Consider the following 27883-nt stretch of genomic DNA (forward strand, 5'->3'; position numbering starts at 1 on the left):
ATGTAGAGCCATTGAGATGCCAATGACTGTATTAGGTGAATCAGGATGTTTCATTTTGCTTTTGTTCACCAAATAAAAAATGTTCTTTTTTTTTTATTAGGTTTATCTTTCCCCCAAACAAGTAATACTTTTGCAATTTATGTTCTACTAATTTAGTAAAAAGATATATTTTTAAATAGAGAAAAATTGATAATGGTGATTAGAAATATTAACGGTAGAAACGAAGATCAAGGTATACAAGATCGAAGGTCAAAATGGTGGGATAAAGAAAGACAACAAAGACAATCACTCACTCCAAACAAAAAGATCGCCAAAATACCAAAAGAAAGATTTCCTAGAGCCCAAGGTCGTGACCTCCGGACCAGATGATTTTTTAGTGCTTAATATTTGTTATGATTAGTTGTAACAAAACAATTTTAATTTTTAATAATTTCGCACGCATCGCGTGCATATAAGACTAGTAAATATATATGTCAACATATAATTATATGCATCAAAAAGGAAGTAAGTTACCCGTATTTTAATGATTCATAGGGTCATAACAATTAATGGGATACATTCCTAAATTAATCATGTAAATACAGTAATTAGTAGAATAATTTGGATACTATGACCTTATTAAATCATCAATTGACTAAAATAATGTATCCCGTATACGACAATATTTAACAATTAAGTTGTTAATTTTATTTATTATTCTTTATGCAAAAGCATATAATAATTGTTTTTAAGTAATGGCATAATAAATAAGATAGTGTTGCCATAAAATAATTTATTTACATAAAGTTAATTCCTTTAATTAAGGCAGGACAAAAGAGCGGGAAATCTTTTAATGAGAGTGCGACATGTGGCAGCCGTGGTTTTAGGGACTTCTCTTTTAGTATAGATACTAGATTAAATCCCGTGCACGCACGGATTTTGATAATTTTTTTCACAAAATATTTAACTGAATATCTCACAAACTACTTCATAGTTATAACATTTTTAACATACTCGTTTAAATTTATTCATATAATATGCATATTTAAATGCTAATATGATAATTTCACCAAAATATTGAGTGATATATTTTTCATTATTAATATAGCAAATTGACTAAAATATCAACAATTTAGAATAATTATTATTACGCCGTATATATTATTGGCATAATTTATAAACTAAATTTTATTTCTTATACATAAATAGTTTTTTTTAAATAAGGTAGAATAAATATAAAATTAAACAGATACACTTTTTTTGGGAAAGTGATTTTGGCGGGAAAAAATCGCACCAGGAATTGACACGTGTCATTCCTGGTGTCTCTTTTAGTATATAGTAATAGATAGATAGATAGATATAGAAGATTAGATTATGATTGATTGCATTTAATTATTTAACACTATATATTCATAAGATTTATTTTACCAAAAATCTTGTTAAAGTAAATTTAAAAGTAGAACTCGGATAATAATTTGGCTCGGAAAATAATTTGGCTCGAATTGTTATCGAGTCAATTTGAGCCGAGCTCAAACTCGAACCCAAACAGTAGATCCATTAATCGAGCCGAATTCAAGCTCAAAATTAAAGTTCGAACCGAGCTCGAACCCGAACTCTACCCCGATATACTAATAGTTAAACCGGCCACAATTTTCTCATACATCCTTCCTTCTGGTAACTAACACCTCTTCACGCAACCACCGTAACAACTACTCCTCCCACCATCTGACCCTTCCCTCCACCGCCGGTCCACCGCAGCACCCACCTTTCTGGCAGCGGAGATATCCAGGGAGGGCGGAAGTGACGGAGATGTCGTTGAGTGATGACATCGCTGGGCAAAGGCGGCGGCACTAGTTAGCGAGGAGTTTCGGATAATGATCAGTTCAAAATCTATCCATTTGTTTACTTAATCAGTTCTAATTAATACCCAATTTTAGAGAGAAATTGAAAAAATGGGTGTTAAATTCGGAAAATCTCCAGTCCATATTCTAATTGCGACGATTGTTCTTCATTTCACCATTCGTATTACCTCTTCAACTTCAAATCAGGTTTGTAATTATATCCTGAATTATTCTCTGATTTCTAATTTATCTTTATTTAATTGTACGTCACTTTATTGTTCTTGGATTGTGAAATATATGATCTGCAATGTGTTTAGAAGATCAATGACATTGTAAAAATGCTGCTTTTATGAATTCTGTGTTGTTCTTTTAATTAATTTCTTTTATGAGATTGGTACAATTGGATTGCTCTATCTAGGTTGATTAGGCTTTTAATTAGGGTTTTGTGGTGTCAGGTGTCACTGACTAGTAGCAAGAAGGGGTTTTGATTGTATCTTTATGCTATTGAAAACTTTAGGGTGGTCTAAATGTATGGCATTGTTGCAGAGGTGTGATAATGATTCTAAATGGGAAAGAAAATTCGTTTAGCCGAGGTTCCTAATCGGTTGTTGGGCAGGATTATCCCATTATTTCACCGTTTCATGGATTTGAAGTTTTTGGATAATTAGGTCTGTGGGTCTTGTGTCATGAGACTCATGATAATGAGCTATTGAAGGTTTGTTTATGTTTCTCAAAAGGATGATACAACCTCTTTAATAGTCTTGGAATAGTTTGGGTGAGGCTACCTGTAATGTTGACTTCTTCCTTAATCGGGTATTGTACGAAGTTCGTAAGTCATAGCAATTCCCTGCCACAATATCTGGACCTTTTAGTTGAGGCTGTGGCATGCTCAAGCTTCTGTTGAGGTTGTTGGGTGAGAGTGATAGACTTTTCACCTCTCTATTTTTTGGAAGGCTTCGGAAGTTTTCGGCCATAAGCACTGCCCTACCACGTTATGGGGGGAAGCAGGTGTGAATATGTGCTGGTAGATGTGATGTTGACAGTGGATCATGTTGTATATCGTGTGAGTTTTCTGTATGTTTCAAGTAGGTATTGGCTGAAAATTAGTGATAAAATTGCCTGATGCAATCCTTGTTTTTGTTGTGTGCGAGGGGGGAATTAGACTTGATTTCGAACCAGCCTGCAGTTGTTAGAATCATTTTGGTGCTTTGAGATACGATCATCTTATAAACATAACATACAATTGCAGAGGATATTACTGATTTGTTACTTTTGTTGAACCCGGTTATCTTTTCGTTGAGTTCTGATTAATAGATCTCGTAGATTTCAATTCCCGTTCTCAACCCATGACCAAATCTCTTTGTGTGATTGTTATTTTGTTAAAAGATGTCTTTTTTCTTCATTTACTAACTAGTACCATCTCTCTGTTCCTCTTTTTGCATAAAATCTAATAGCTTTTGAGAAATATAAGAATTTGTGACGTATTAGTTTAACAACAATGACTCTACATGTATTTCTATTATTCTTCATCTCCTTTGAATTTTGTTGATTAAACTTCAATTTGGAACAGAAATGGTATTGCAAACTCTTGTTTATTTCCTTGTTTAGCTGGGCAAGGAGATGGAAAGTTTGATTTATGCATGTTTCACTTTGAAATTTCTTCATCTTCTCCTCTTATCATATTTTTCCAGGAAAGTCTTAATAACTATAATGGTGACTACATGAAGCACAGCACCAGTTCCTCTCCTTGTTTTGCAAGATATGCTCTGGAGTCGTTTTCCAGGGAATATGATAGCTTCACCGATTCAAATTTTTTAGAGTATATGAAACATAAGATTCTAGTTGGCTCTGAGCCAACATTTTCTAAACTTTTACAATTAGAGCGCCGTTTGATTGGAGAGGGTTCTCATCGCCGTCTATCTTCATCTGTCAGATTAAGCATTCAGCCAAATCTGATTGCTGACTTTTCCTCACAAATGTGTGAGATCATAATCATTGAAAGACTACCATCTGGGGTTTTTGCTGATCCTTTTGAGCTTCAACATCTAATTTACCGTGGAGGTACTTTTTATATATATCTTTAAGTTTTTGCCTTTAAGTTTTTGCCTTCTCATTCTTTCATGACATTGACTCCAACGGCTCTTTGCTGCAGCATTCAAGGATGCTTATGTTTTCGGAGATGCTAATTTGGAGTTGCCATCCTTTCTTTCCAATCAGTCAATTGTTGAAGTTCACTTAGATACAGCCTTGAATAATTCAGCAGGTCAGGAGACTGTGCTAGAGTTCAAGATAGAGATACCATTGCATGCTCGATATCCTGTAAGCACTGTTATAAATTATCATAGTATCTTTACTTGTGGAAGCGATTTGTTTGCCTAAAATTTTCCGGCTCTGTGAAATATTAATATTTGAGCTTTTTGTTAATATGTTTTGCCTAAAGGTTTCTGCGTACATGAACCATTTTATCAAAAAGTGTTTCTTGCTTTGATGGAGCAGTAATGTCAAGACTTCAGCATATATGAAGCTGAATCTTGATTTTATTTGCAACGAATTCCGAATTTGTGAAATGAGCTATTGGTGCTTTTACAGAGGCACTGTTACTTTATTTTTTGGTGTTGTAGCACATAAGGAAAGAGTCTGCTTGGTAGATTAAGTACCTTGCAGTGTGTTTTAGATTCTGTTCAAAATTTTCGGAATCAATCATCTGACCTTGGAATATGAAGAATACAGTAATATTTTCCATCGGATAGATCTTATCTGCTTATGTTTGCATATAATTAATCTATATCAAAGTGCTCTAACTTGTGTATTTATTACCTAAAGCTATAGATTTGGTATTCTTAAGCTATTACATTACAAAAATAGAAGAAAAAATAAGCAAAAATGTGACATGTTTTATATTGTCCTAAACTTCATTTGATTCTAAAACTATTCCTCCGTTGTTTTTGGTACCCCAACGACTTTTTGCACTATTCACGGTTTACTTTGACTATTTTCTCATCATTCATTATCATTACCCCATTGCCTCAAAGAGGCTCCCGCAAGAAGCGGGGTAAGGGGGGTCGGGTGTACGCAACCTTACCCCTACAATTGCAGAGAGGTTGTTTCCAATTGACCCAAAAGCGACAACGGGATGAAAACGGGACGAACATCTTCTACTTCATGGAAATGAAGCGAAGAGGTTTTAAGAGCCAATTTGATTTAGTCCATTACATCCCACAGCCAAAAGAAGAATCTTTGGCTCCATCGGAAATGGACACTTTGACTATTTTCTAAATATCAAATTTTTATAAAATTTACAAATGTCTTACTAAATATTATAATGGTTAAAGTTGTGCGATAGAAAATATGAAAGTCAATAAGGTACAACTAAAATAGCCGAGGAAGTAGATGATTCCAGGAGAACTTCAAAATGCTTATTCAAGATCATTAGAAATTTGTTTTTGAAGTTCTCCTTACCCTAGACATCTTTTTTGTTGAAGTGGTGAATGCTTTGGGGCTGAGTTCATGTAAGTATAATATAAGTGTGGACTTTCTGCCCCTGTTTTGGTGTTTGGACACTGGGTGAGGGTTTAGAGAAAAGCATACTACACTTGGATAAATGGTGCTGAGTGCTGATATTTTAATGTATGTTGTAAACATCAATTCTTGGTAGACATTCCAATTAGGAGAATATCTTGTTTTGCCAGAATAAGTTATGCATCTGCTAAGCAGCAGAACTGTGTTATTTAATGCACTGATATGGATCACAGTGACCCTGATGTTCTGCCTATTGTTAAGGACTTTTCTAAATTTGCATTCACCATTTACGTATTTCTTGTTTGATAAGAATCTATATCGCCTATCTAACAGATGATTGAGGTAGTTCAGAACATAAGGCATTTAGACTTCATATTGTTAACTAAAAGATTCTGTATGTTCATTGTAAAATCAGAAAGGTTATAGGGATCCTAGCTTAGTTCATTAGCAGATGGAAGCATTCACTAATTTACTGCAGCCTAAAAGAAATTATAGCTAAGCATGTATTGCTTCCACCTTCCAATTCACTTGGCTATGTTATTTGTATGTGTGTGGTGGTTATTTTTATTCATTTCTAAGTATCTTGTACGATTTCATGTATTTTAACAGCCTCTGGAAGAAAGTGGATATTCAAAAGTCAGGTTTGGTGCTCCTGACTTGTATATGTACTGCAAAATGCATGGAACGTCACCTGCTCAAAGCTGTTCTTTGTCACCCATTACTAGCAACGGTTCTCTGGAACTTGATGATATTGTGTGGAGCATTCCAGCGGGGATCAAGTCTCACTCAAGAACAGTGTCTGTTGTTACTTACGCGTCAGCACTACTGTCAGCAACTTTAATCATCTTTTTTTCCTTGCGATCTTCACGCATAGAATGTGATGGAAAATCGAAACAAACTTGATAACCAATAACAGTCAGACTGTCCTATGCCTAATCCAGTGGGGGACAACCAGATCTATGAGGGTTTTCACCTGGAGCCCGTCTGCATGAGTCCATGACAATATCTGTCATTGAATTTCTACCAACAGTCCTGCGAGGAGCTCAGGTACAGGTTTAACAACCCTGATACCTTTTATATTTGATACTTTTTCACATCTGAATGTTTAGTCGTATGATGCACTGCTTCACAAGTCACAACTGTGGATATTAGGTTTATGTTTCTGTAGATTTGGCTGCTTGTGTGAAAAGTAGTTGTGGTGTATGGGTCAATTGATCTACTTTAATTTTTAGTAGAACAAATGATAGAGGATAAATCAGCTTTTTTGGTGTTATATTGTTTGAAAGAGGAAATATTTGTCTAATTCAATAATGCTGAATTTGTCACCAATTTGAGATATACTAACCCAGATTGATTCAGCATTATTGTGCTTAGAACAACTGTATACATTTAAATCCCATCAGCTAATAAAGGAAATTTTCTGGAAAAAAGCCCTGCACTTCTTTGAGTTTTTAGTGTCCAGATTTTCCATTAAAATTAAGCTCTCCATAGAGATAAGCGGAACCAAACACGAGATAGAAAAACCATTTATGGAATTGGAGTATGATCATCTTTTGAAATGATGGATTGTCAATATATTCTAATTTGGGATGGATTACAGATTTTTTTAGATTATTCATGAGTAGCGCTTTACTGTTGAAGATAATAAATCGCGCACGATGCTTCCTAAGTCTAAACTTATAGGCCACATTTGACATTTGCTTACAAAATTAATCAAACTTGACAATAATTTTCTTCCTGTTAACCAAAGTTTTTGGTGATCCTTGACTATCAATTGTAACCAAAGTTTTTCCTGATTCGCAATGGTAACCTTGACTTCTTAAATTTACTAAGCATGATATTAATGATCACTTTTGGTATACACTTCTTTAAATCTAACGTTTATTAACCACGGTTAATCGGTTAACCCATCATCAATTTACCAACCTAGTAGTCTAGTACCCTTATCCATCATCCTCATCATTCAACCTCTTCCTCTCTCCACTAATTCAAACAAGGATCCAATGGCCATACCGCTCACATGACCCATCTTCTCTTTCCCGTCGGCACCCTGCCACCGTCCCAATACTGTCCACCGTCAAACCCACAACCTCGCCCAACCGAGACTGGCCTGGCTTCTTCCTCCATTAAGAATGGGGGGATCCACCTACTGCAACAAGGAGTACACCAAAGGTAAGGAGTAAGAATCAATCAGGGAAATAAAAGATCCGTCGGCCACCACTAGCGAAGCCCAACCACCACCACCTCCTCTTCTTCCCGGTGAGTCACAGTGCACAGTGGATGAATGTCGACCTTCTTTTTCTCTCTACTCAATTGTAGCTTTGGTTTATAGTGGTTGTTGTGGTTTTTGTGATGTGCTGGGAGCAGCAAAAGGTTGTAGTTGTTGCTTGATTTGGGTGATTGCGAGGAGTGGTGGGTTGTTGTTGCTCCAATGGTAAGGGTGCTTGGAGCTTGGTGTTGGGGCAGAATATTGGTGAAGGTGGAGTTAGGGTGTTAATGGTCGATGATGGTGTTACAAGAAGAAGGTTTAGTGAAGTAAAAGAGAGAAATGAAAGAGGATGGTTGGCCTGGGACCGTGGTTAACTCAAAATAGCTTATTAACCATTAATGTTTAAGGTCGCTAATGCCACTTAGTAAATTAAAGAAGTACAGGGTCATTGGGAATCGGAAAATATTTTGATTACCATTGATAAAAGTACAGGAACACCACTAATATTTCCCTAATATTACATAGTAATTGTAAAAACACCATTCCATATTATGAACATGTTTTCACTTGTAAAGTCGGTTTTAAACTTTAACCATTAATCTGACAGTATCTATATGAATATTTTTAGATTTGTAATAGAAATTGATTATGTCAGAATTGACCTCGAATACTGCAAGACTATAAACAGGTTAATCTTGCAGAAGCAACTCCTAGGATGATTTTTTTTTAATAGTACTCTTAAGATGACTCGAGTTCTGATCTTTATGCAATATAGCTCGATACCCTAAGTTCAATGTGGTACAAGTAGTAAACTGTAGAGTATAGACCTTAAAATAACTTCCAGTTACAACTTTCAGCATCAACAGGATACTTCTCAAACTTAGAAACAGCTAAGCATCTTCCTAGGTTGTGAACTCATGGTACAAACCAGCAATTAGATCTGAGATTGTTACACTCCATTCATCCTCAGCTGTTGAGTCTTGAGCATAAGGGGAGAAGTAGGGAAGGGAAGAAAAACCAAATCTTATTTTCATGGGACATTAGTCAGATTGAGAAGTCCTCGTTTTGCTTCTAAGATTTTGAGAACGAAGGGAACAGATATGGAAGTTTTCAATTGACAATCTTTTCTTGGAAATTATGGATCAAGTCTTGAATGAAATCCGTGAATTATCTGACAACACTAAGATGCAGATACCTAAAAATCCTACTGTTCCATGTTAAGGCTAGTTGTCAAACGTTAGTTTTCGTCCATTTTACAGAGTTTGTTTACAACTTTATTATGCTCTCCTGCTGGTAATCCTAAATTCTATTCCTTATACAAGTATAAAGTTCCCAAATATTTTGGGTATTATAACTTTTTGCACCAACCTCATCTATCATTTTCTTCAACTCTAAGTCAACACAGTCAAACACCTCTCTTTGTCAACCTATACACCTCAGAAGATCCACATTCTAGTTAACATCCAAAATTCCAAATCATCCAGTCACACTTTCAGCCAAAATTTGTATTTGTCGTATGAGTCGCCTAGTGAGTTCTGACTTGCGTTATCTGGTCTTGGTCAAAGAAGTCCTCCTGTCCTGTTTACTGATTATTGTGAGGGGTAGAAGCTATGGATCTCGTGAAAATGATCTAGGGAGGGAGACCTTAGCCACAATGCACCACATTCGATATTTATAGTAAAACCTTTTGAACTTATTATCAGTGAAATGCTTTAAATAAGTAATGATCTTACGGATGTATTTTGCGGTAAAACTTCTTGTTGATTATATGTTTCAACAGAATTAATGGTTAATTGACTTAATTCTAAAACAAGTTTTGAGAATCAGACTCGTGTCTGGTTTTTTAATTTGAGACTTGAGATGGAAGGTAGTTGCTTTTTAGTTTTTACCCACAATTGAAGTTGATGTCAGCAGACAAGGGAGACAAGAGCAACATGCCTATGCCCAAATGTCCAACAAAGACGGAGGCCATTGTCTTCGAGAGTGAAACTCGAGCGCCTAAGCTGGATATTCATAGAGTTTGGGTGGAGGGAGGAGGATGTTAAAGCTCCTCTCTTTATAGAAGAATTGAATACATATTATCGAGCCTTATAGCAGAATATATATTACAAGAGAGTTATGCAAATATGTACGAATACTACTACCGAGGAAAGGAGAAGAATATCCGGTCAGGAGGATATTATGTACACAATCAAGGGGATATTATTTGCATTAGTAAAAGATAATCTGCTCCTAGTATATTAAGTAGTCGAAGATGTGAGAAGATATTATTGTGAAGATTATATCAAGAGATGTTCTTGATATTATCTTCCACAAACCCCCTCAAGATGGACGACGGTTTGGGAAATCTGATCATGGGAAGTCATCTTTGGGTGGTCACCGTTATTAATGATTATTCAAGGAAGGTGCGAGTGTTCTTGAAAAGTAAAGATCAAGTATTTGAAGAGGTCCAAGATTGGAAGATTTTGATTGAGAAGCAAACATGAAAGCAAGTAAAAGGTTGTGAACGGACAATGTGTCCTTTGAGAAAGAGTTCACCAAGTTTTGCAAAAAGCTTGGGATTGTCCAGCGTCGCACTCTGCCGGTAGACCACAACAAAATGGAGTGGCGGAAAGGATGAAAAGGACTTTGCTCGAAAAAGGCTCGTTGAATGTTGTTTCAAGCGGGATTAAGCAAGGTATTTTGGTCCGATTCGGTAAAAATGGCGGCTCATTTGGCAAACTTGTCATCACGTACCGCTCTTAGGTTGAAGACGACAGAGGAGATGTGGTCGGGTTTGCCAGCGGATCTTTCCGGAATGAGGGTATTTGGTTCTCCGGTTTATGCTTATGTGAATGATGGGAAGTTGGAGCCACGAGCAAAGCAGTGTATCTTCTTATGATACATGGATTGGGTCAAAGGCTATAGATTTTGGACCCTAGTTCATCAAGAATCATTTATAACCGAGATTTCACTTTCAATGAGTATGTGTTTATCCATAAAGAAGAGACCTCTTCTTTTAACCTTGTTGGGAATGAGGCGGGGGTGTTAATGGTGATGAAACTCATGAGAAGGATGTAGAAGATGTTCTTGATGATGATGATGGTGGCGTAGAAACACCACAAAAGGTGGATATTTTCTTTTATAGGAAGGTCACCACACCTAGGAAGGAACAAACTCGCTATGGGCAAAAATCAAGTCTTGCACAACATAATACTAACTGGCCTATTAAGCCTACGGTCTTGTTCAATTTAAGTAGATGGCGGCTTATGATTTGAGTGTCGCAAGTGATATCATTGATCTTGAGTCACTCATAAAACGAAGCAACGAGGGACTGTTAACTCCGGAAAGTGGCAAGTAGCCATGGCAGAAGAGATGGAGTCTCTTCAAAATAACCAAACATGGGAGCTTGTAGAAACACTGTTGGGTAAGAGAATTGTTGATTGCTAATAGGTCTACAAATACTAAGAGGGGATTAAGGAAATTGAGTTGTCAATGTGCAAAGCAAGAGTCATAGCTAGAGCTGTCAAAAATCGACCCAACCCGAAAACCGACCCGAACCCGACCCGAAAATACTGGGTCCTGAACAAGATTTTGTGACCCGTAACCCGATTTTATCCGAACCCGAACAACCCGAAAAGGAATGGGTCAAAACCCGACCGAACCCGTTTTAGACCCGACCGATTGAAAATCATTGTATTTATAGCAATAAATGAGATTATGAGAAAATTTAAGCATAAAAGACACGTTGTTTTTACTATTGTTCTGTGTAATATGATTTTAATTTGAATTATACGCCATTTTATGATTGAATTTGACAAAATATAAACTTTCGTAGGAAAATTTGTTAACTTGTGCCAATATTTTGTATATTTTTCACCTAAATTAATGAAAATATAATGCGTGTTTTAAAATCTCTCAACCCGTTGGGTCGACCCGAACCCGAAAGTTCTGGGTCTTGAACAAGCATTTATAAACCCGAACCCGAAAGTGACCGACCCGATTCAACCCGAACCCGAAAGTAAATTTTCACAACCCGACCCGACCGACCCGTTTGACAGGTCTAGTCATAGCACACGGTTTTAGCCAAGTTCCGGAGCCGATTACAATGAGAATAGTGGTAAGACATACTTCCATTCGTACATTACTTGCTCTTGTTGCCATGCATGATTTGGAGTTGAGCTATTGGATATGAAGATGCTTTCTTGCATGGAGAGCTTAAGGATGAGATTTACATGTGACAACTGGATGGTTTGTTGTTGAGGGCAAGAGAAGCATGTGTGCTTGTTGAAGAAGTCGTTTTATGGTGAAACAATCACCTCAGCAATGTATGAACGGTTTGACCAATTTCTGTTGGGGCATTGTTTCTCCCGGAGTGAGTACCGTAGTTGTATTTACTTGAATAAGGTGAGTAATGGCTATTTGTTGTATCTTTTGTTATACGTTGATGATATGCTTGTTGTAGCAAAAGACACGTTTAAGGTTCATGAGGTGAAAGAGATGTTGAAAGGGGAATTTGAAATGAAGGATTTTGGGTCGAAGGAAGATTCTCAACATAAAAATAATCATACGAGATCGTGAAAGACGGAGTTTGTACTTGTACTAAGAAAAGTACATTGAAAAGGTTTTGAGCGATTTCATATGTTGAATGCCAAGCCTGTGTCCGTTCCTTTGGCATCTCATTTCAAATTGTCATCATCAGAGTCTCCTAGTTCCAATGAAGACGAGGAGTTCATGTCACCCATTCCTTATGCAAATGCGGATTGGAGCATAATTTATGATATGGTTTGTACTCTATCAGACATTGTTCAAGCCGTTAGTGTTGTGAGTAAAGGATTTTGATAGACTTCTTAAGATATTTTATGTTGAGGCTTTGAATGAAAAGCTAGCTTAGTGTAGGATTTATTTTTGAGAGGATAGAACCAGATGTATGGTAAATGATCATTCGGTAAGTGATCAATAAACACAACATAGTATTTGAAATTCATCATCATTATCATTACCCCATTGCCTCAAAAAGGCTCCCGCAAGAAGCGGGGTAAGGCTCCCGCAACATAGTATTTGAAATTATGAAGATAAATTAGGAAAGTCCATAAATTGGTGTAAATAATTTCAAGAGGAGCGTGAGATACTAATCTTGATTTATTGAATGGAAGCTTATGACTTTGTTGTATTGGTATACACCACAATTTAAAGAAAAAAAGAAAAAATCCGAAAACATTGATTCTAAAATCTGACAAGCGATTCTTGAAAGTAGCATATGATGCCAATTTATTGCCAAATTGTCGGTTCGTTGACGCTGGAAAAGGCAAGAATTGATGGAAAAGACGGCAACTCATAAATCCCTTGCCTATTTGGACCCTTGATAAGATGTGCCCTTGTGAGATTGTCCTTGATTATGAAGGAATCGGGTAAGAACTCAATGACAAGATTATTATCGGCACATAATTGGGAAACAGAAATGATGTTGCGAGTCATATTGGGTGCACATAGAACATTCAATAAATGAATAGAGTTAGAAGGAGATGTAAGGAGAATACGCGAGCCAATGTGAGTAATAGGGGCACCAGTGCCATTGCCCATGACAATCACTTTGGTTCCAACATACGGATGTATGAAGGATAAGTTTGACATGTCGTAAGTGACATGGTGAGTGGCGCCAGAATCAAGGAGCCATGTTGTCGGAAGTGTGGCATTACTGGTTGTTGCAATGTAAGCCTGTGGTGTTGTCAGTGGGCCGTTGACATGAGAATGAATGGCATGAGCCGAGGCACATATCATAGTGTGCCTTGTTGGCATTTGAAGGCTTACAATGAAGGGGTGCGAAGGTTCGACATCGTTGTTGTTTGATGCCATGAAAATGTTGGTAGAGAAAAAGATGGACGTTTGAATTCTACTATACCATGTAAGGAAGAATTGAATACATATTATTGATGAGCTTCACAACGGAATACATTTATATATTACAAGGGAGTTGTGCAAATATGTACGTAATACTACAACTAAGGAAAGAAGAAGAATATCCGGATCAGGAGGATATTATGTATCCGGATCAGGAGGATATTATTTACAAAATTGAGAAGTTATTATTGTGAACATTATATCAAGAGATGTTTTTGGTATTATCTTCCACGCTCTCATCCTAAACTAGCCACTCTTCTTATAGTCCAAGCAGCACTACTAGTAGTTGTGTTGGGCAATCTCTAGTAGAGTAATACTCCCTCCGTCCCTAATTGTTTGCCCCATGCTCCAAATTTGCTTTATTAAGAGTTGGGATTGTGGAATTGAGAAAAGACAAAAATGGTGGGACCAAATGTAAGTTGTGGTCCCATGAGCATTTTTTGTAATTGGATCAATCTTTTGGGGACAAACCAAAATGGCAAATGGGGCTAACAAAAAGGGGACAGGGGGCGTATCAGTGAAATAAGTAGTGAAATTGTGAAACGTGAAACTGTGAAAGTATCTAAAGGCGAATTGTGTGATGAGGGAAAACTTTGATTGGTGGTGGGAGCATAAAAATGCAACCATAATGTCATGTAACAAATCATGCGGAACTCTGCCAGAAATGCATGCAGAGTAATAGAGTCAAGATGGTTGGTTGTTGTAGTTGCCTTGTGAAGTTATACAAGATGAAAACAAAGATAGACCGAGTGCTAGCCTGATGCCAGTTTACACACTTGGCTAAAAATGAAGCATATAAACCCGGAGTTCCTTTATCAAAGTTATTAGCTAGTATTATCCATGGTTAATACTCCCTCCGTCCCTTTTTATAGTCACGTTTCTATTTTGAGCGTTCTAAAATTATAGTTTTATTTCTATTTTTGGCCATTAAATTTCCCACTTTCCCATATATTTTTTAAAAATGCATTGAAAATCCAACAAAACTTCCCTCATGTACTATATTCCAATTCCCCAAGTACTTTATTCCCTTTTCCATGTACTATATTCTACTTTCTCACTCAAATGTATTATATCCAATTTTCCATGTACTATATTCCACTTTTTTTTAAACCCATGTTTAGTCAAATGAGACTATAAATATGGGACGGAGGGAGTACTAAAGAGTTGAGGTATGAACGAGTATTGTAGAGATCGCTGATGTTTGTTTAAGTCTTTCAGCCATTTTTAGCAGCAACGCTTCCATAAAATTCTCAGTTTTGATTGGCAGATATAAGAAGTGAGATTCTTAAGCTTAATAGGTACACCTACAGAGACTTGGGAAGGAGAAAGGGTAAGTTGGGAGTCATTTTAGGAACTGATTCATATATAACAGGGGGCTTTTCCAGAAATATGTACATAATATTTTGTTGTTTTGGTTATATGACTTATACTGGTACTTATTTTGTGGTTCAGAATTAAGTTCTTAAAGCTTGCATTATTTTGATTGTCATCCAGTGACTCTGAATTCTGATGACAATAGAACAATAGAATAGTTCTGTAGTTGCTCTAAAGTCTGATTTTGATAATCTTTATTTCAACACTCCAATAATTCAGTAGCTCCATTGTTGGTTTGATTATTAGAATGTTGGTTGTTATTGGCAACAGACGCATTATTTTCCTAATCATCAACATGTATGGATCTTAGTCTGCCTTTGATACTTTTCTTCCTTGTCAAGTTTGCCAATTTTCCTCATCGGCTCACCGCCATCTATAAAGGCACTATATGTTGAGAAGACTAATCCACATGTGAGTTGAGACTAAGTGTTTCACATAGAAGAAATAGAGGGATATTGACGAGGTTGGCGAGGCGGCTATCTGATATGTGTTGCATCAGTCAACAAAACGACAAAATAGGGGAAAAATAATGTGTCATTCATGTAAAAACAAATACCATTCCGGTTAAAAAAAAGTACCCTTCTATAAATAAAAAAAAGTACCATTCAATTTATTTTTTGTCTTTTTCCTATTTTGTCTTTTTCCTATAATATGCATTTGCAAGCACATATCAGATATGCAAAAATACTTCCTCGGATATTGACTAACATATAAGATTGGTGAGATACTACACTTATTACCAATAAGTTTTAGGATAGGAATAAATCAGGCTTATATATGGTCCATCTCTGATATCTATTTAGAATAGAATGTTTGGCTTGCCACATGTTTATCTTCTTGATTTTCTATGCTTTTCCTTTTTTTAAGGAATTGGAAAAGGTGTTGCCTGCTTCCATTTGCCAAGAACAATAAAATTACACAAATTAGAAGGTACACTCGGTTACATGTATTGTTTTGTATTTTACAATTTCAAAGCACATATTTTTGTTTATTTTTTCAAATTCTATAATTGAAGTACTTTTTTCCAATTAAGAAAAAAAACCTAAACCTAAGAGGTGAGCAACCAACAACAATTTACATATTCTCTCAAATCATTTGCGCTCAAGTTTGAAAACCCCAACTAGTTAGTGGCCCGGGGCCCGGGCGATGTCCCAGAGTGTTTGATATTGTTTGAGTTTCTTTTTAATCTTTGAGTAATTTACATTGTTTGTGTAAAACTTTAGTTTATGTACTTTTTTACTTGTAATTTATCCTCCGTACAAAATTTAAGTTACAACTGTAAAATGAGTTATAAAGTCGAAATACTTTTGTAGGAAAAAAACACAATTTGATTAGCTAAAATAAATAACATTATTTTTTCTATTAATTTAATTGTTTTATGTTTGATTTAATGAATAAATATGAAGAGAAAAAAATTGTTATCTTAAATTTGGCCATTAAATTTTACACATAGGTAAGAATGAATTTTACTTTTGTTTAATTGTTTTAAAGTTATAACGTATGTTGTTGGAAAGATGGATAAAACTTTGTATTAACATATGAGAGGTCATGAGTTTGATGATACATACCAACATTTTTTTGTGAAGACACAATTAACAAAAGTGTGTGCATTTGATGTGGCGTGATGACGCCATGTCACTTGCCAAATCATCGCGACACATGGCGAGATGACATGGATTGCCTTGGAGTTTTAATAATATATATATATATATAGATTTGTTCAAGTGTTAGATTTCAATTCCTTTAATGGTTAATTGCATACCTTTGGATAATATGTTCATTTTATGTACAATATGTTCTTTTGAAATGTATGTGCTTTTAAGCTATAAAAATGTATTTTTGAGAGGTTTAAAATACGATTCAGTTGCATGTAGATCTAAGCTATAGTGGTGTCAATAATACCTTTATACTTCATATAAATTTAATTAAACATACCCTTATTAGTAGATGTGATGATGAGATAAGACCATCAATTGTCACATTTTGATTAGTTGGACCAAACTGGTCTTAGGAAAAGACCTAACCTATAGTATGTCCTATGTGTAGGCATCTAGATTTCTCAACATATACTAAATTATTAAAGGACCTTCTTTTATGCTAGGTCCTCTTTAAATCAAACTTTTCTTTCTTTGGTTAAAACTCTTTATAACAAACTTGATCCCACTGTGATAACATTGTAAATTCATTTCTATCTAATAATATACTCTATACCATTTCACCATATTTAATGATATCATAGAAAACGATAAGCCCTTTTTACTTAATTTAGTGTGAATAAAGCAAAATTGTCCCCAATGTTTGGTGTCTTTTTTCAGTCCAAGATTTGCAAATCACCACTATGGGATAGTTTGCTCAAAAGTACTAGTCAATTACATTTGGGAAAAGATTATTTATAAACATTAGAACTTATGGTTCTATTTCCGTCTCATTTCACTTGTTCCATTTCTTTTAGTGATGTCCCGTGCCTCGTTTCTTCTATATTTTTTTATTAGTTGAGTCCTATTATTTATCAACTCACTTTCTTCTCTATACGTTTTCATTTTCGCAAAATTCTATGCAAAAAAGCTTCAGAATAAATAAAAAGAGACGGAGAGAGTAATAAATTAATTTTTATTGCTTTTGGTGGAGATTAGGTCCCTTTACTTCAAAAAGGAAAATATCCCATGCACTCAAAGTACACAAAATTGACTCATCTTTAAATTAATTGGTGCTTACTTCACTAGATAAGCAAATCAAAAAGTTCGATAATGTGAGTGATGTCCCAATTTGAGTAGGGTCCCTAGATACTCTAATGTAACTCTCAAAACAATTAGGAATTATATATATTGGTCTGGTATGGAATGGGAACGATTAAAGAAGCATGCTTAGTGTCTTGGGATTCTTTGTGCTGGTAAGAGTGTGCACAGGTAGGAACGTTAGCTAGTCTTGGGTGTGATTTGAGAATCCCCTCCGATGCTCAAATCATATAGCATACCTTTCGCAATAAATGAAGCCCATTTATATTGGTGGATCGGATACATGGAGGGTACGAGCCATTCCACATGACCTTTTGACCTTTATAACCATCACATCGCATCATTGACGTCTACCGATAGGAAGGGATCCTGACTAGAGCTTACTTCACCGGCTAACAGGGCATTTGCTAGGTGATGCCTTCCTGTCATATTTTTGTAAGGGTTACTATCGGCAGGTTTATACGTATCCCGTATAACTAGCCCCCTCGGAGTAATTTCCAACGGCTATACATAATTCTAAGCCTCTTTCTCAAGCAAGCCAAAAAAAAAACCATTAGTATAAATTTCATCTTAAATTAGTGAATATTGCCCCTTTTTTGTATTAGTAGTTTTCATGATTCTTCTTTCCATTATTAATAAAGATTAATGCTCAACTAACTAGATTTTTTGGTTTCAAAAAGGTTTTGGTTTTCCAGGTATAAAGGAAAATTCTTTAACGTTTAATGGGTGGTCTTGTCATAAGTTTGTGTTTGTGCTTAAATAAAGCTCTTTTTTTATGAAACAAGCTTGTGCCGAGGTCACAAAGGGAGATAATGACCCACTATAATTTAAATTAAGGATTTTTTGCCAAAAAGGACCTTTTATAAGCATATTTTTGCGAGAAAGGACCTTTTATGTCAAAATTGGTGAAATGGGACCTAAAATACAACATTTTTTGTTAAGTGGGACCTTTGCCCGGATTCTTGGAGTCAACCCAAGTTTCTGGCGTTGACTTCGACACGTGGCAGCCGGAAACTGCCACGTGTCAATATCCTTATTTAAAAAATAAAAAATAAAAAAAAAATTTATTTTTTTTCCCAAAAATCATCGTTTTACTGAAACAGTTTTACCCAAAAAAAAAATCGATTCTCGATTCTCGATTCTCTTCTCTCTCCTCTGCTCCTTCAACTCGACGCCATTGTTGAAGATTCAAGGTTGAAGGAAAGTGCTTCTTCACTCAAATTGCTTGCCAAGAATTGTTACTCAGGCCTCCACGAATCAGGTATGCTATTTCCCCCCTCAAAATCCTCTTCAATTGTTGTAATTTTGGGTCGAAAAAATTAGGGTTCTTCCCAAATTTGGGGATTTTGTAATTCGTTGTGTATTTGTGTTTTAGATTGACAATGTCCCATCAAAAAGCGAAAATTTGGGGACTAATTCAGTTTTACTTAGTGGTTGGTGTAGAATGAAGAATCTAATGGAAGCTGGTGAAATCTGGAACGAGATGATTGATCAAGGTTTGAACCCAGATGTTGTTACTCATAACATAATGTTAGATGGGTTGTTGAAGGTTAATAAGAAATCTGATGCAATCAAGCTTTTCGAGGTGATGAAAGTTAAGGGTCCACCCCCAAATGTTCGGACCTATACTATATTGATTAGGGATTTGTGCAAGCATTCAAAGTTGAATGAAGCTGTTGCTTACTTTGATGGGATGACTTCTTCAGGTTGTAACCCAGATGCTGTTGTATATACTTGTTTGATTACTAGATTTAGGAACCTTAAAAAGATGGATATGGTGTTTGGTTTGTTAAAAGAGCTGAAGGAAAAGGGTTACCCACCTGATGGGCAACTGTATAATGCTTTGATTAAGTTGATGATGAATAGAAGAATGCCGGATGATGCAGTTCGTGTTTACAAGAAGATGATTCAGAGTGGAATTGAGCCAACAATTCATACTTATATTATGATGATGATGAAATCTTACTTTGATTTTTTTTTTTGTGGGTAAAAATGTTTCAGTAAATGATGTTGGTTTTGGAGGGAATTTTTTTTTTAATAAATTTTTTTTTTTATTTTTTTTTATTTTTTAAATAAGGATATTGACACGTGGCAGTTTCCGGCTGCCACGTGTCGAAGTCAACGCCAGAAACTTGGGTTGACTCCAAGAATCCGGGCAAAGGTCCCACTTAACAAAAAATGTTGTATTTTAGGTCCCATTTCACCAATTTTGACATAAAAGGTCCTTTCTCGCAAAAATATGCTTATAAAAGGTCCTTTTTGGCAAAAAATCCTTAAATTAATTAGTGTGTCATGTTTTTGTGCGATTTTTTCGTGTTCTCTTAACCTTATTCTTATTATATATTCTTATTATATATTATGTATTTTTCTTAAATTATTACGGAGTAGTACTTTACTAGAAAAGAAAAGTGTATACCATATGTTATCAAACCTAAAAAAACAGACCAAAACAGACCAGAAAAAAAAAAACCACCTAAAGAAAGCATTCAAACCAATCAGAACAGACAAGATCTGAAAAATTCATACCAAAAATTCATACCGACCAGATAAGACCGTGAAAAATTAGACGAGCCCATATCAAACCAGACCAGGTCACAAGAATATTACAAATAGGAAGAGGGTTATGAACCTATGATCCTATCATACACGTGTCTCAAGTATTCAGTAGGTCAAAACTAGTGCATCATTTTTTTTTTGGAATGTAAGAAGAATAATACATTAAGATCCTCTCCGTTCAATGGTCACTCCTAAGTAATCACTATTGAGAATATAAAGTAAATGCGGGCAATTACATGGGTCTACATACATTTTATCACTAAAAATATATCATGTTCGCAAGCCAGTTTGTTGTTGTATTAGTTTCTTTGAAAATATGTTTAGTTTCCCATAAATCAAACGGATTGATTATGGAGTACCTAAATATCTTTGTACATATCTCTATAATGTCGATGTATTCCCTTTAGAAACGTTAATAATGAGTCTCAAAAGAGGTTACTTATTGTTAATTTCATGCTTTAATTAAAATAATTTTGTATTAATAGAAGTTTAGAAGGAGCTAGTAATTAAGCGAAAGGTGGCATACTTAGTTATCAAAGTGGGTCATATGGTGTTATTCTAATGCAATTAATTAATGGTCCAAAGCACTCATGAAACACTAATAATGCCAATTAAGGATAATCAAAAATCAATATCAGTTTTGACATTTTATGGTAATAATTAATCAAATGATATTGATATCTTAATTAATAATTATGTTTGTATTAGTGATAAAGAAAAGGATCATAACTTAGTCATATAACATTTCCCCATTGGTAGGGAAATTGAAAGATATTGATGTTGTTTTGTCCATGATTTTTTCATTATGAATGAGAAAGACAAGTGATACCAATTTATTTCGTGTACACAAATCATTTAAAGTGTATTGGAACCAATTGAGACATTGAGAGGGCCACTCCCCCATTTTTCACAATCCTATAATTCATTCATTGGAATATATACCGACCTTATTGATGTGTCTTCTTCAAAAAACTAGTGTTTTTTTTGCAAGTGTTGAACCAGAATATTACGGTAAAATTGTGGATGTCAAATAATTTAGTTTGTAAAGTATGAGGGGGTAGTACCCGCTACCCAAGACCTGGGATTGAATCTCGTTTACATCACTTGTCGCATTGTCCTCTATGGCTCTCTCTACACCAAAAAGAAAAATTGTGGTAGAACTCATGATAATCAGTTGAAATAATGTCTCTAAATTTAGCCGCGTATGATGTAATCAACCGAATAGGTCATCCACCAAGTCCCTATACATCTCATTTCTAGTAAAGAATCAAGCAATGGTGGTAATGGATCAGAGGTGAATTTAGTGATGTTTCATTTGCCTCCATTCGCCACCCAACCCACCCATTACCTGATTTATCCTTCATCCACAGATAAATCGGGTGAAATAAAGGTATAGATTTATTGTACTCCCTCCGTATATAATTAATTAGATGTGGGTCCCATGGGGCCCAAACATCAGGTATTCAGTGGAGAAACATATAGGATCAATCTAAATTTTTGGATAGCTCTGATACCACGCACACGAAATACATTTGCACATGAATGCTTCACAACAAAAAAACATCAAAGGCACAATGATGTTACATGCACAATGATGAAGCATATGATATAATTATATAATATTATATTATTCAAATATTATATCATTCTGCAAATATTACATTTAGTATAATTCCCAAATACTAGTCCCTCCGAATTTAGCTTTGTTGATATATTTTCCTGTACACATAATATACTATAGTAATATAATATCCTCAATAATGATGTCTTAACCATTAGGCTAAGACAATTTTCCTTTGCCAAAAATTGATCGATTGGCTAAGGGTATACGTGTATTACTTTGTACATGAATGCTTCACACACACACACACACACACAAAACATCAAGGCAATTACATCTCTAAGGTTGGGAGGGCTATTCTAATCCAGAGTAATCTTGAAGCTCTCCCAGCTTATGTATGCTCCCCCTTTCTACTACCTCAAAAGACTTGCCAGCAATTAGATTCGGCCATAGAAATTTCTTTTGGAAACAAACTTTCCAGTCAAATTCCACTCCACTCATTTCCTGGGACACCATCTGTAAACCTAAGTCCCTAGGTGGACTAGGACTATGACGAACAAGACCTCTGAATAAGGTTTTTCTAGCTAAACTTGGTTGGAAAAAAATCTCCAAAATAACAACAATCTGTGGGCCTCAATTATTAGAAAAAAATATATCTTTCCAACGCTTCTTTTTTCAATTGCAAACCAAATCAGCAACATTAGCATATTTGGCGGGATATCTTAAAACAACGAGATATTCTTAGGTAGGGAATTCGATGGAAAATTGGGAATGAAAATTCTATTAACTTCTGGCTTGATAATTGGGCAATGCAGAATAATCTCCTAACTGTTCTTAACAAAAGTATAGATAATGTTGATATGAACCTTGTTGTCGCTGATTTCATTCTTCTTTCTAAAGAATGGGACATGACCAAACTACTCACTGTTTTACCTCAATTATTGGTTCAAAAAATCAAGGGAATCCCAATCCCTATTCTTGACATAAGTGACACCCCAATCTGGGGACCCACGACATCAGGGGATTTCTCAGTCAAATCAGCAACCTGGCTAGCACATGATATCTCTGGCGGTCTTGCTCGTTGGGAATATCGATGGATTTGGAAGCTTAATCTCCCACCAAAAATTCATAGGAAAATCTGCCACAATAGTATCCGTACTAGAGATACCCTTTTCCAAAGAAACATACTACCTTTTAATGTATGCCCTCTTTGTGACACTTACATTGAAAACATTAATCACCTCTTCATACAGTGTCCTACTGCAAAACAAGTGTGGACTCTCGATCATACTAAAAGGTGGCTATATTTTTCTAACCCTTTTTTTGACTTTTTTGAAACTATCTATACTAATATATTAAAAGGCGTTTATGAAAACGTATATGTGTCACGTATACCCCTTCCTTATTACGCCACGTCACCGCTAATAAGCATCATGGCATGTTGACAACCAAAAAAATCATGTAGCAAGGATCGAACATCAAACCTCATGGATTAAAGTTTCATTTCTTACCATCTTAACTAGCTACAATGTATGTTATATTTTTCCATATAAATGTAAAATACAATCTTTTAAAAATGGGTACATTTTTACAAAAAGTAAACCCTACTAAAAGTAAAACCCGGAGCAACGCCCGGGCAAAACACTAGTTTGTTATTTAAAAAAGTATCAAACAATTCTTTGCAAATTTTTGTTCATCATTTGGGCTCTTTGGAAAGAGAGGAATGACTGCATTTTTAACAATAGTATTTTTAATGCTTTTCGACTCTTCTTTAAAGCCAGTATATCTTTCAAAGAATGGCATTTCAGAACTAATATTGACCAGCATCAACTTAAGGGCACCCCTCTCACTTCACACACCCACACAAAGGTTACTCACAATCCTCCGGTGCTAGTTTGTTGGTTCCCCCACCCCCCTCCCCTCAGGGTGCCTTCAAACTCAACTTCGACGGCTCTTGCAAATCTTCATCAGCAGCAGCTGACTTCATCATCTGCGACAACAACGGTACCCCTATCAGTATTCATACTTACAACTTAGGCCCTACGCAAGCTTTCATGGCAGAAGCATTCGCTCTTCACAAAGGCCTCCAAGAAGCGAAGAATCACAACAGCAAGCATATTTACATTGAAGGTGATAACCTGTTAGTCATCAATGCAGCCAAAGGAACTTGGAGCATCCCATGGAAACTCCATTATATCATCCAGGACATCCAGGATATTCTCAAATTTTTCGACACTTGGGATATTAAGCACATCTTCAGAGAAGCTAATCGAGCAGCATATTGGATAGCAAATGTTGGACATTCAGTTAGCAATACCATGTGTATTGAATCTTGTACTAGTCCCTAGTTACTTTGCATTTTAGATAGTGATTACTTAGGAGTATTCCTCGTGCGGAGGGGCTCCTAATGTACTATTCTCCTTATCTGTATAAAAAAAAATATATACTATAATAATATTTTATCCTCATTAATAATGTCTTAGCCTATTGGTTAAAAATGAGAGTTTATGTACAAAGGTATTACTTCGTATAAAAAGCATGAGACTAAAAGAAAACACAAGTAGCACAACAACAAAACAAGATACTTCGTATAAAGATTCAAAAGAAGCTTCTTTTTGTTCATCTATAAAAAATAGCTGTCCCAATTCAACCTCTCTTTTTCACAACTACTAATATCTTGCATTTTTTTTCTTAACAAATTTAGAGATCGAGGTCCTAAGTAACAAAATAAACAGAAGTAAACTGTCCATTAGGAGGGAGACAAACCCACCAAACGGGGGGTGATACTTAAATGATCCTTACCTAAGCTGTCTGATTCTGGACACCCAACACATGAAACTAGTACTATATTGTTGTACAAAATCTATTAAAAACCACTAGAGAAAAAAAATATTAAAGAAACAAGGAAAATACTCAACAATCCCTATTTTGTTGTGGAACAAAGCCCGTCCAAAAGACAGTTTTCCTTTGCTAAAAATTGACCGATTGGCAGACTCCGCGGCAGGGTATGCCATGATGAGCTTCATGGACGCCTACTCAGGATTCCACCATATACCTCTTCTGGCCCCTGTGGATCAAGAAAAAAACCCTCCTTCGTGATTCAAGTTGTAATATTTCAGACAATCCCCTATTTTGTTGCAACATAGACTACACAGACTTGAACAAAGCTTGTCCAAAAGACAGTTTCCCTTTGCCAAAAATTGACCGATTGGCAGACTCCACGGCAGGGCATGCCATGATGAGCTTCATGGACGCTTACTCAGGATTCCACCAAATACCGATTTTACTGAATGTCGGTAGTAGTAATGTGTTTGACCAAGTGGTAGTGATGAAGAAGCCTATTGGCTTCCCTTAAACCACTGAAGTAAGCACCATGAGTTGTGGAGTAATGAGTTCTATGTGTTGCTTCCCCGGCGAAGAGGATTTGTAGAGGTGGTGGTGGTGAACGTGTTGTTGTTGTTGTTGTTGTTGTTGTTGTTGTCGTCTTTGTTGTTGTAGTCTCGAGGATGATTTTAGGCAGTGGTTGAGCCAGTGTGTCGAAATCATCACCACTAGATCCCACTGCAACATGGCTATATGATCCCAAGAACAAAGGGTCTGTGCCCCATTTGCTCCTCAACACTTTCTTGAACTCAAACTTTGAATCCTTTTTCCCATTGCATAGATGATTGAATTGATTAGGGTTAGAGTTTGAGATAAAGCTCGATAATGTAGTCGAAACACCATCGATGATCGCCTCATCCTCGAGAGACTCGAGCTCTAGAGCTTCTTTACCAGCAAACCATGAAAGCAAGACTCTTGAATTGTCATAGATTGGGTAAATAGAAGCTGTTTTCCTCATCCACCATGGTATCTTCCTATACCTAAACTCCGAATCAGACCGAAAAAACGCCATTTTCATAAAGGGAAATTCTTCTTCTTGACCATTACTTTCTTCTGATGATGATGGGGTTAACTGTAAGAACAATTTGTTGACAACACCATACCCAAGCCTCGAAATTGCATCCCTTTTCACAAAAGGGAGTGGTGGGCTAAACAAACCTGACCCAGATTTGGATTCGGATTCTTCATCACTGACTACTACTCCAGCTTTTAGTACTCCTAATGAAACTGTCACAATGACATGATCAGCTTCCATAATTGACCCATCAGAAAAATGCAGTTTCACAGGTCTGCTGTTACAACTACTGATAATACTACTACCACAATGATCATCATCATCTTCTTCATCATTATTATGCCACTCAATCTTGACAACTTTCCTACCCAACTGGATCATTCCAGGAGGTAAAACTGAAGCTAAGGACTCAACAATGGTGATATAACCACGAGGGATCGTGATCTCGTCCCCAGAAAACATCCTGTACTCACTTTCAGCAGCATAATCTAAACTAAACAGATCACCAGCACCAGTATATGTTCTCTGTGTGTTCTCAAATCCACTAAAAACAGCTTCTTCCACCATTTTCCTGCTCCAATTCCCACAAACATTATCATCATCTTCTTCAACCTTTCCACCTCTCAAATCCCAGAACTCTTGAAGCCCAATCTTCAGAAATGAGCCAATGCTGCTCACCTGCTTCCCACCCTTTTCAGGGCTACATTGAGCAACACTCATTAATCTATGAAAAAGTGATGAAATTGGGTCAACAACATCAGGATTAACCACAAACCCGCCTTCGGCCCGAGTTTCTGCAATGGAAAGTTTCTCCTCAAACAAACCACCCATACATTCCCATGGTTTCTCAGACTCTAAAGACTTGATTTTTGTAGCAATCTCATAAACTGGACTCCCAGAAATCCCATGAATCCAAGTAGCACCCATCTCAATTCTATCACCACCAAACTCAGTAGTGTTAATCCTACCCCCAATCCTCTTCCCACCTTCAACAACACACAAATCAAAAGTCTGTTTCCCACCTGCTGCTGTGTACAGCTTGTTTGCTGCTGTCACACCCGCCATTCCTGCACCAATTATCACTACTTTTGGCCTTTCAGCCCCCATTTTTCACACAAGTTTTCAGAACAGTTTTCTGGGTTAAATTTTTTTTTTTTTTTTTTCAGTGAGGCAAAACAACAAACACTTTGTGGGCATTCACGAAAAGATGATGAAAACAAGGGAAGGAGGAGAGAGAAAAATGGAGCAAAATAATTGAGAGGTGTTTCTGTGTGTGGTGTGAAAGAGGTGTTGATAAGGAATTTATAAAGAAGAAGAGGGTGAGATTGTTTATGGTAATCTTTAGACACAGTCACACTAGCAGTTTCATACTTGCAATTTTTTTCCCACTTTAACTTTACTTTGATGATCCGTACTTTAAAGAGATTTTGGCTATGGAGTAAATAATAAAAAGACAGGGCTCTATTTTTATTCAGCCCTACTTCCATTTTAGCTACCACGGCCGACGGTGGCAGATCTTGAACACTTTTACGAGGGACAATAGTATGCAATTTATACAATTGTACACAAATTTTAAGGGGTCGTAACTTAAAATACACTACGAAACTTTTTGCTCGGGAGATCGGGTCCACCCCAGCCATATAGAACATCCGCACTTCTGCAGGTATATGGCTAACCCTCTCACGCCACATACTCCAACAAATTGCCAATTGACCAAAAGTGATTGGGGATGACAAATTGGTAAAAAAAAAAAAAAAAAAAAAAAAAAAAACTGCTCTCTGACGACAATTTGGTAAATTAAAATGAACACGCTGTCAATTTGGCAAATTAAAATAAATTCAACGTATTTGATCCATAAATTAAACCGGAAATTTATATCCTTTTTATTACTGGTACTTCTTTTTTTTTGAAGAATTTTTGTTATTACTATTATATATGCTTTTTTTTTGTGACGAAAATATTATATACTCATCGACCTTATCTACTTCAAAACCCCTTTTATTTTTATTTTTTAAAACCCTTATCATAAGTTTTATTTTGTCCCTCCCTCTTTGATTTTTTAAAACCCTTATCATAAGTATTGTTCTTCATTTTCATAAACTATACAATACTTTTTAGAAGGGATGAAAAAAATTCAAAGGATTAAAAACCGGAAACTTTTGTGTAAAATCGCCTTACCGAAAAGACCACTTTGATTGTTTAACTAATTGGTTTTATTGCTTAACTAATTAGTTATAATGCTTAACTAACTATTTCTAGGTTTATCAAAATAAAAAAAACAAACTATTTCTAGTGCTTAACTAATTAGTTCATTGCTTAACTAATTGGTTT

The 27883-nt window shown here is 35.9% G+C and overlaps 3 protein-coding genes across 10 annotated transcripts; 2 read left to right on the forward strand and 1 right to left on the reverse strand.

Annotated features, from left to right (window-relative positions):
* The first annotated feature begins 1626 nt into the window (after positions 1-1626).
* LOC110798524 (uncharacterized) lies at positions 1627-19478 on the forward strand. Of its 8 annotated transcripts, none has more exons than XR_008927441.1 (6): positions 1627-2027; positions 3512-3881; positions 3973-4139; positions 5949-6386; positions 15670-18798; positions 18913-19478. XR_008927441.1 is itself a non-coding variant. In XM_022003703.2 (4 exons), the coding sequence occupies exons 1-4, from the start codon at positions 1932-1934 to the stop codon at positions 6240-6242; spliced, it is 927 nt and encodes a 308-aa protein (XP_021859395.1). In that variant the 5' UTR covers positions 1627-1931; the 3' UTR covers positions 6243-6679. The 8 variants fall into 8 exon arrangements, 2 of the variants coding, with proteins under 2 accessions (XP_021859395.1, XP_056692388.1); XR_002536086.2 differs by having other exon boundaries at positions 18969-19478; XR_008927440.1 differs by having other exon boundaries at positions 18981-19478.
* On the forward strand, positions 12169-19527 carry LOC130466769 (pentatricopeptide repeat-containing protein At3g62470, mitochondrial-like). The gene is made up of 2 exons (XM_056835365.1): positions 12169-12351; positions 18913-19527. Exons 1-2 carry the CDS (start codon positions 12169-12171, stop codon positions 19525-19527), a joined length of 798 nt encoding a protein of 265 aa, XP_056691343.1.
* Positions 19528-24215: 4688 nt separating this feature from the next.
* LOC110798525 (probable polyamine oxidase 5) lies at positions 24216-26975 on the reverse strand. The gene has a single exon (XM_022003704.2). The coding sequence runs from the start codon at positions 26657-26659 to the stop codon at positions 24938-24940; it is 1722 nt and encodes a 573-aa protein (XP_021859396.1). The 5' UTR covers positions 26660-26975; the 3' UTR covers positions 24216-24937.
* Positions 26976-27883: the final 908 nt, after the last annotated feature.

Source organism: Spinacia oleracea, chromosome 2, assembly GCF_020520425.1.
Source record: "Spinacia oleracea cultivar Varoflay chromosome 2, BTI_SOV_V1, whole genome shotgun sequence".
Classification (NCBI taxonomy): Eukaryota; Viridiplantae; Streptophyta; class Magnoliopsida; order Caryophyllales; family Amaranthaceae; genus Spinacia; species Spinacia oleracea.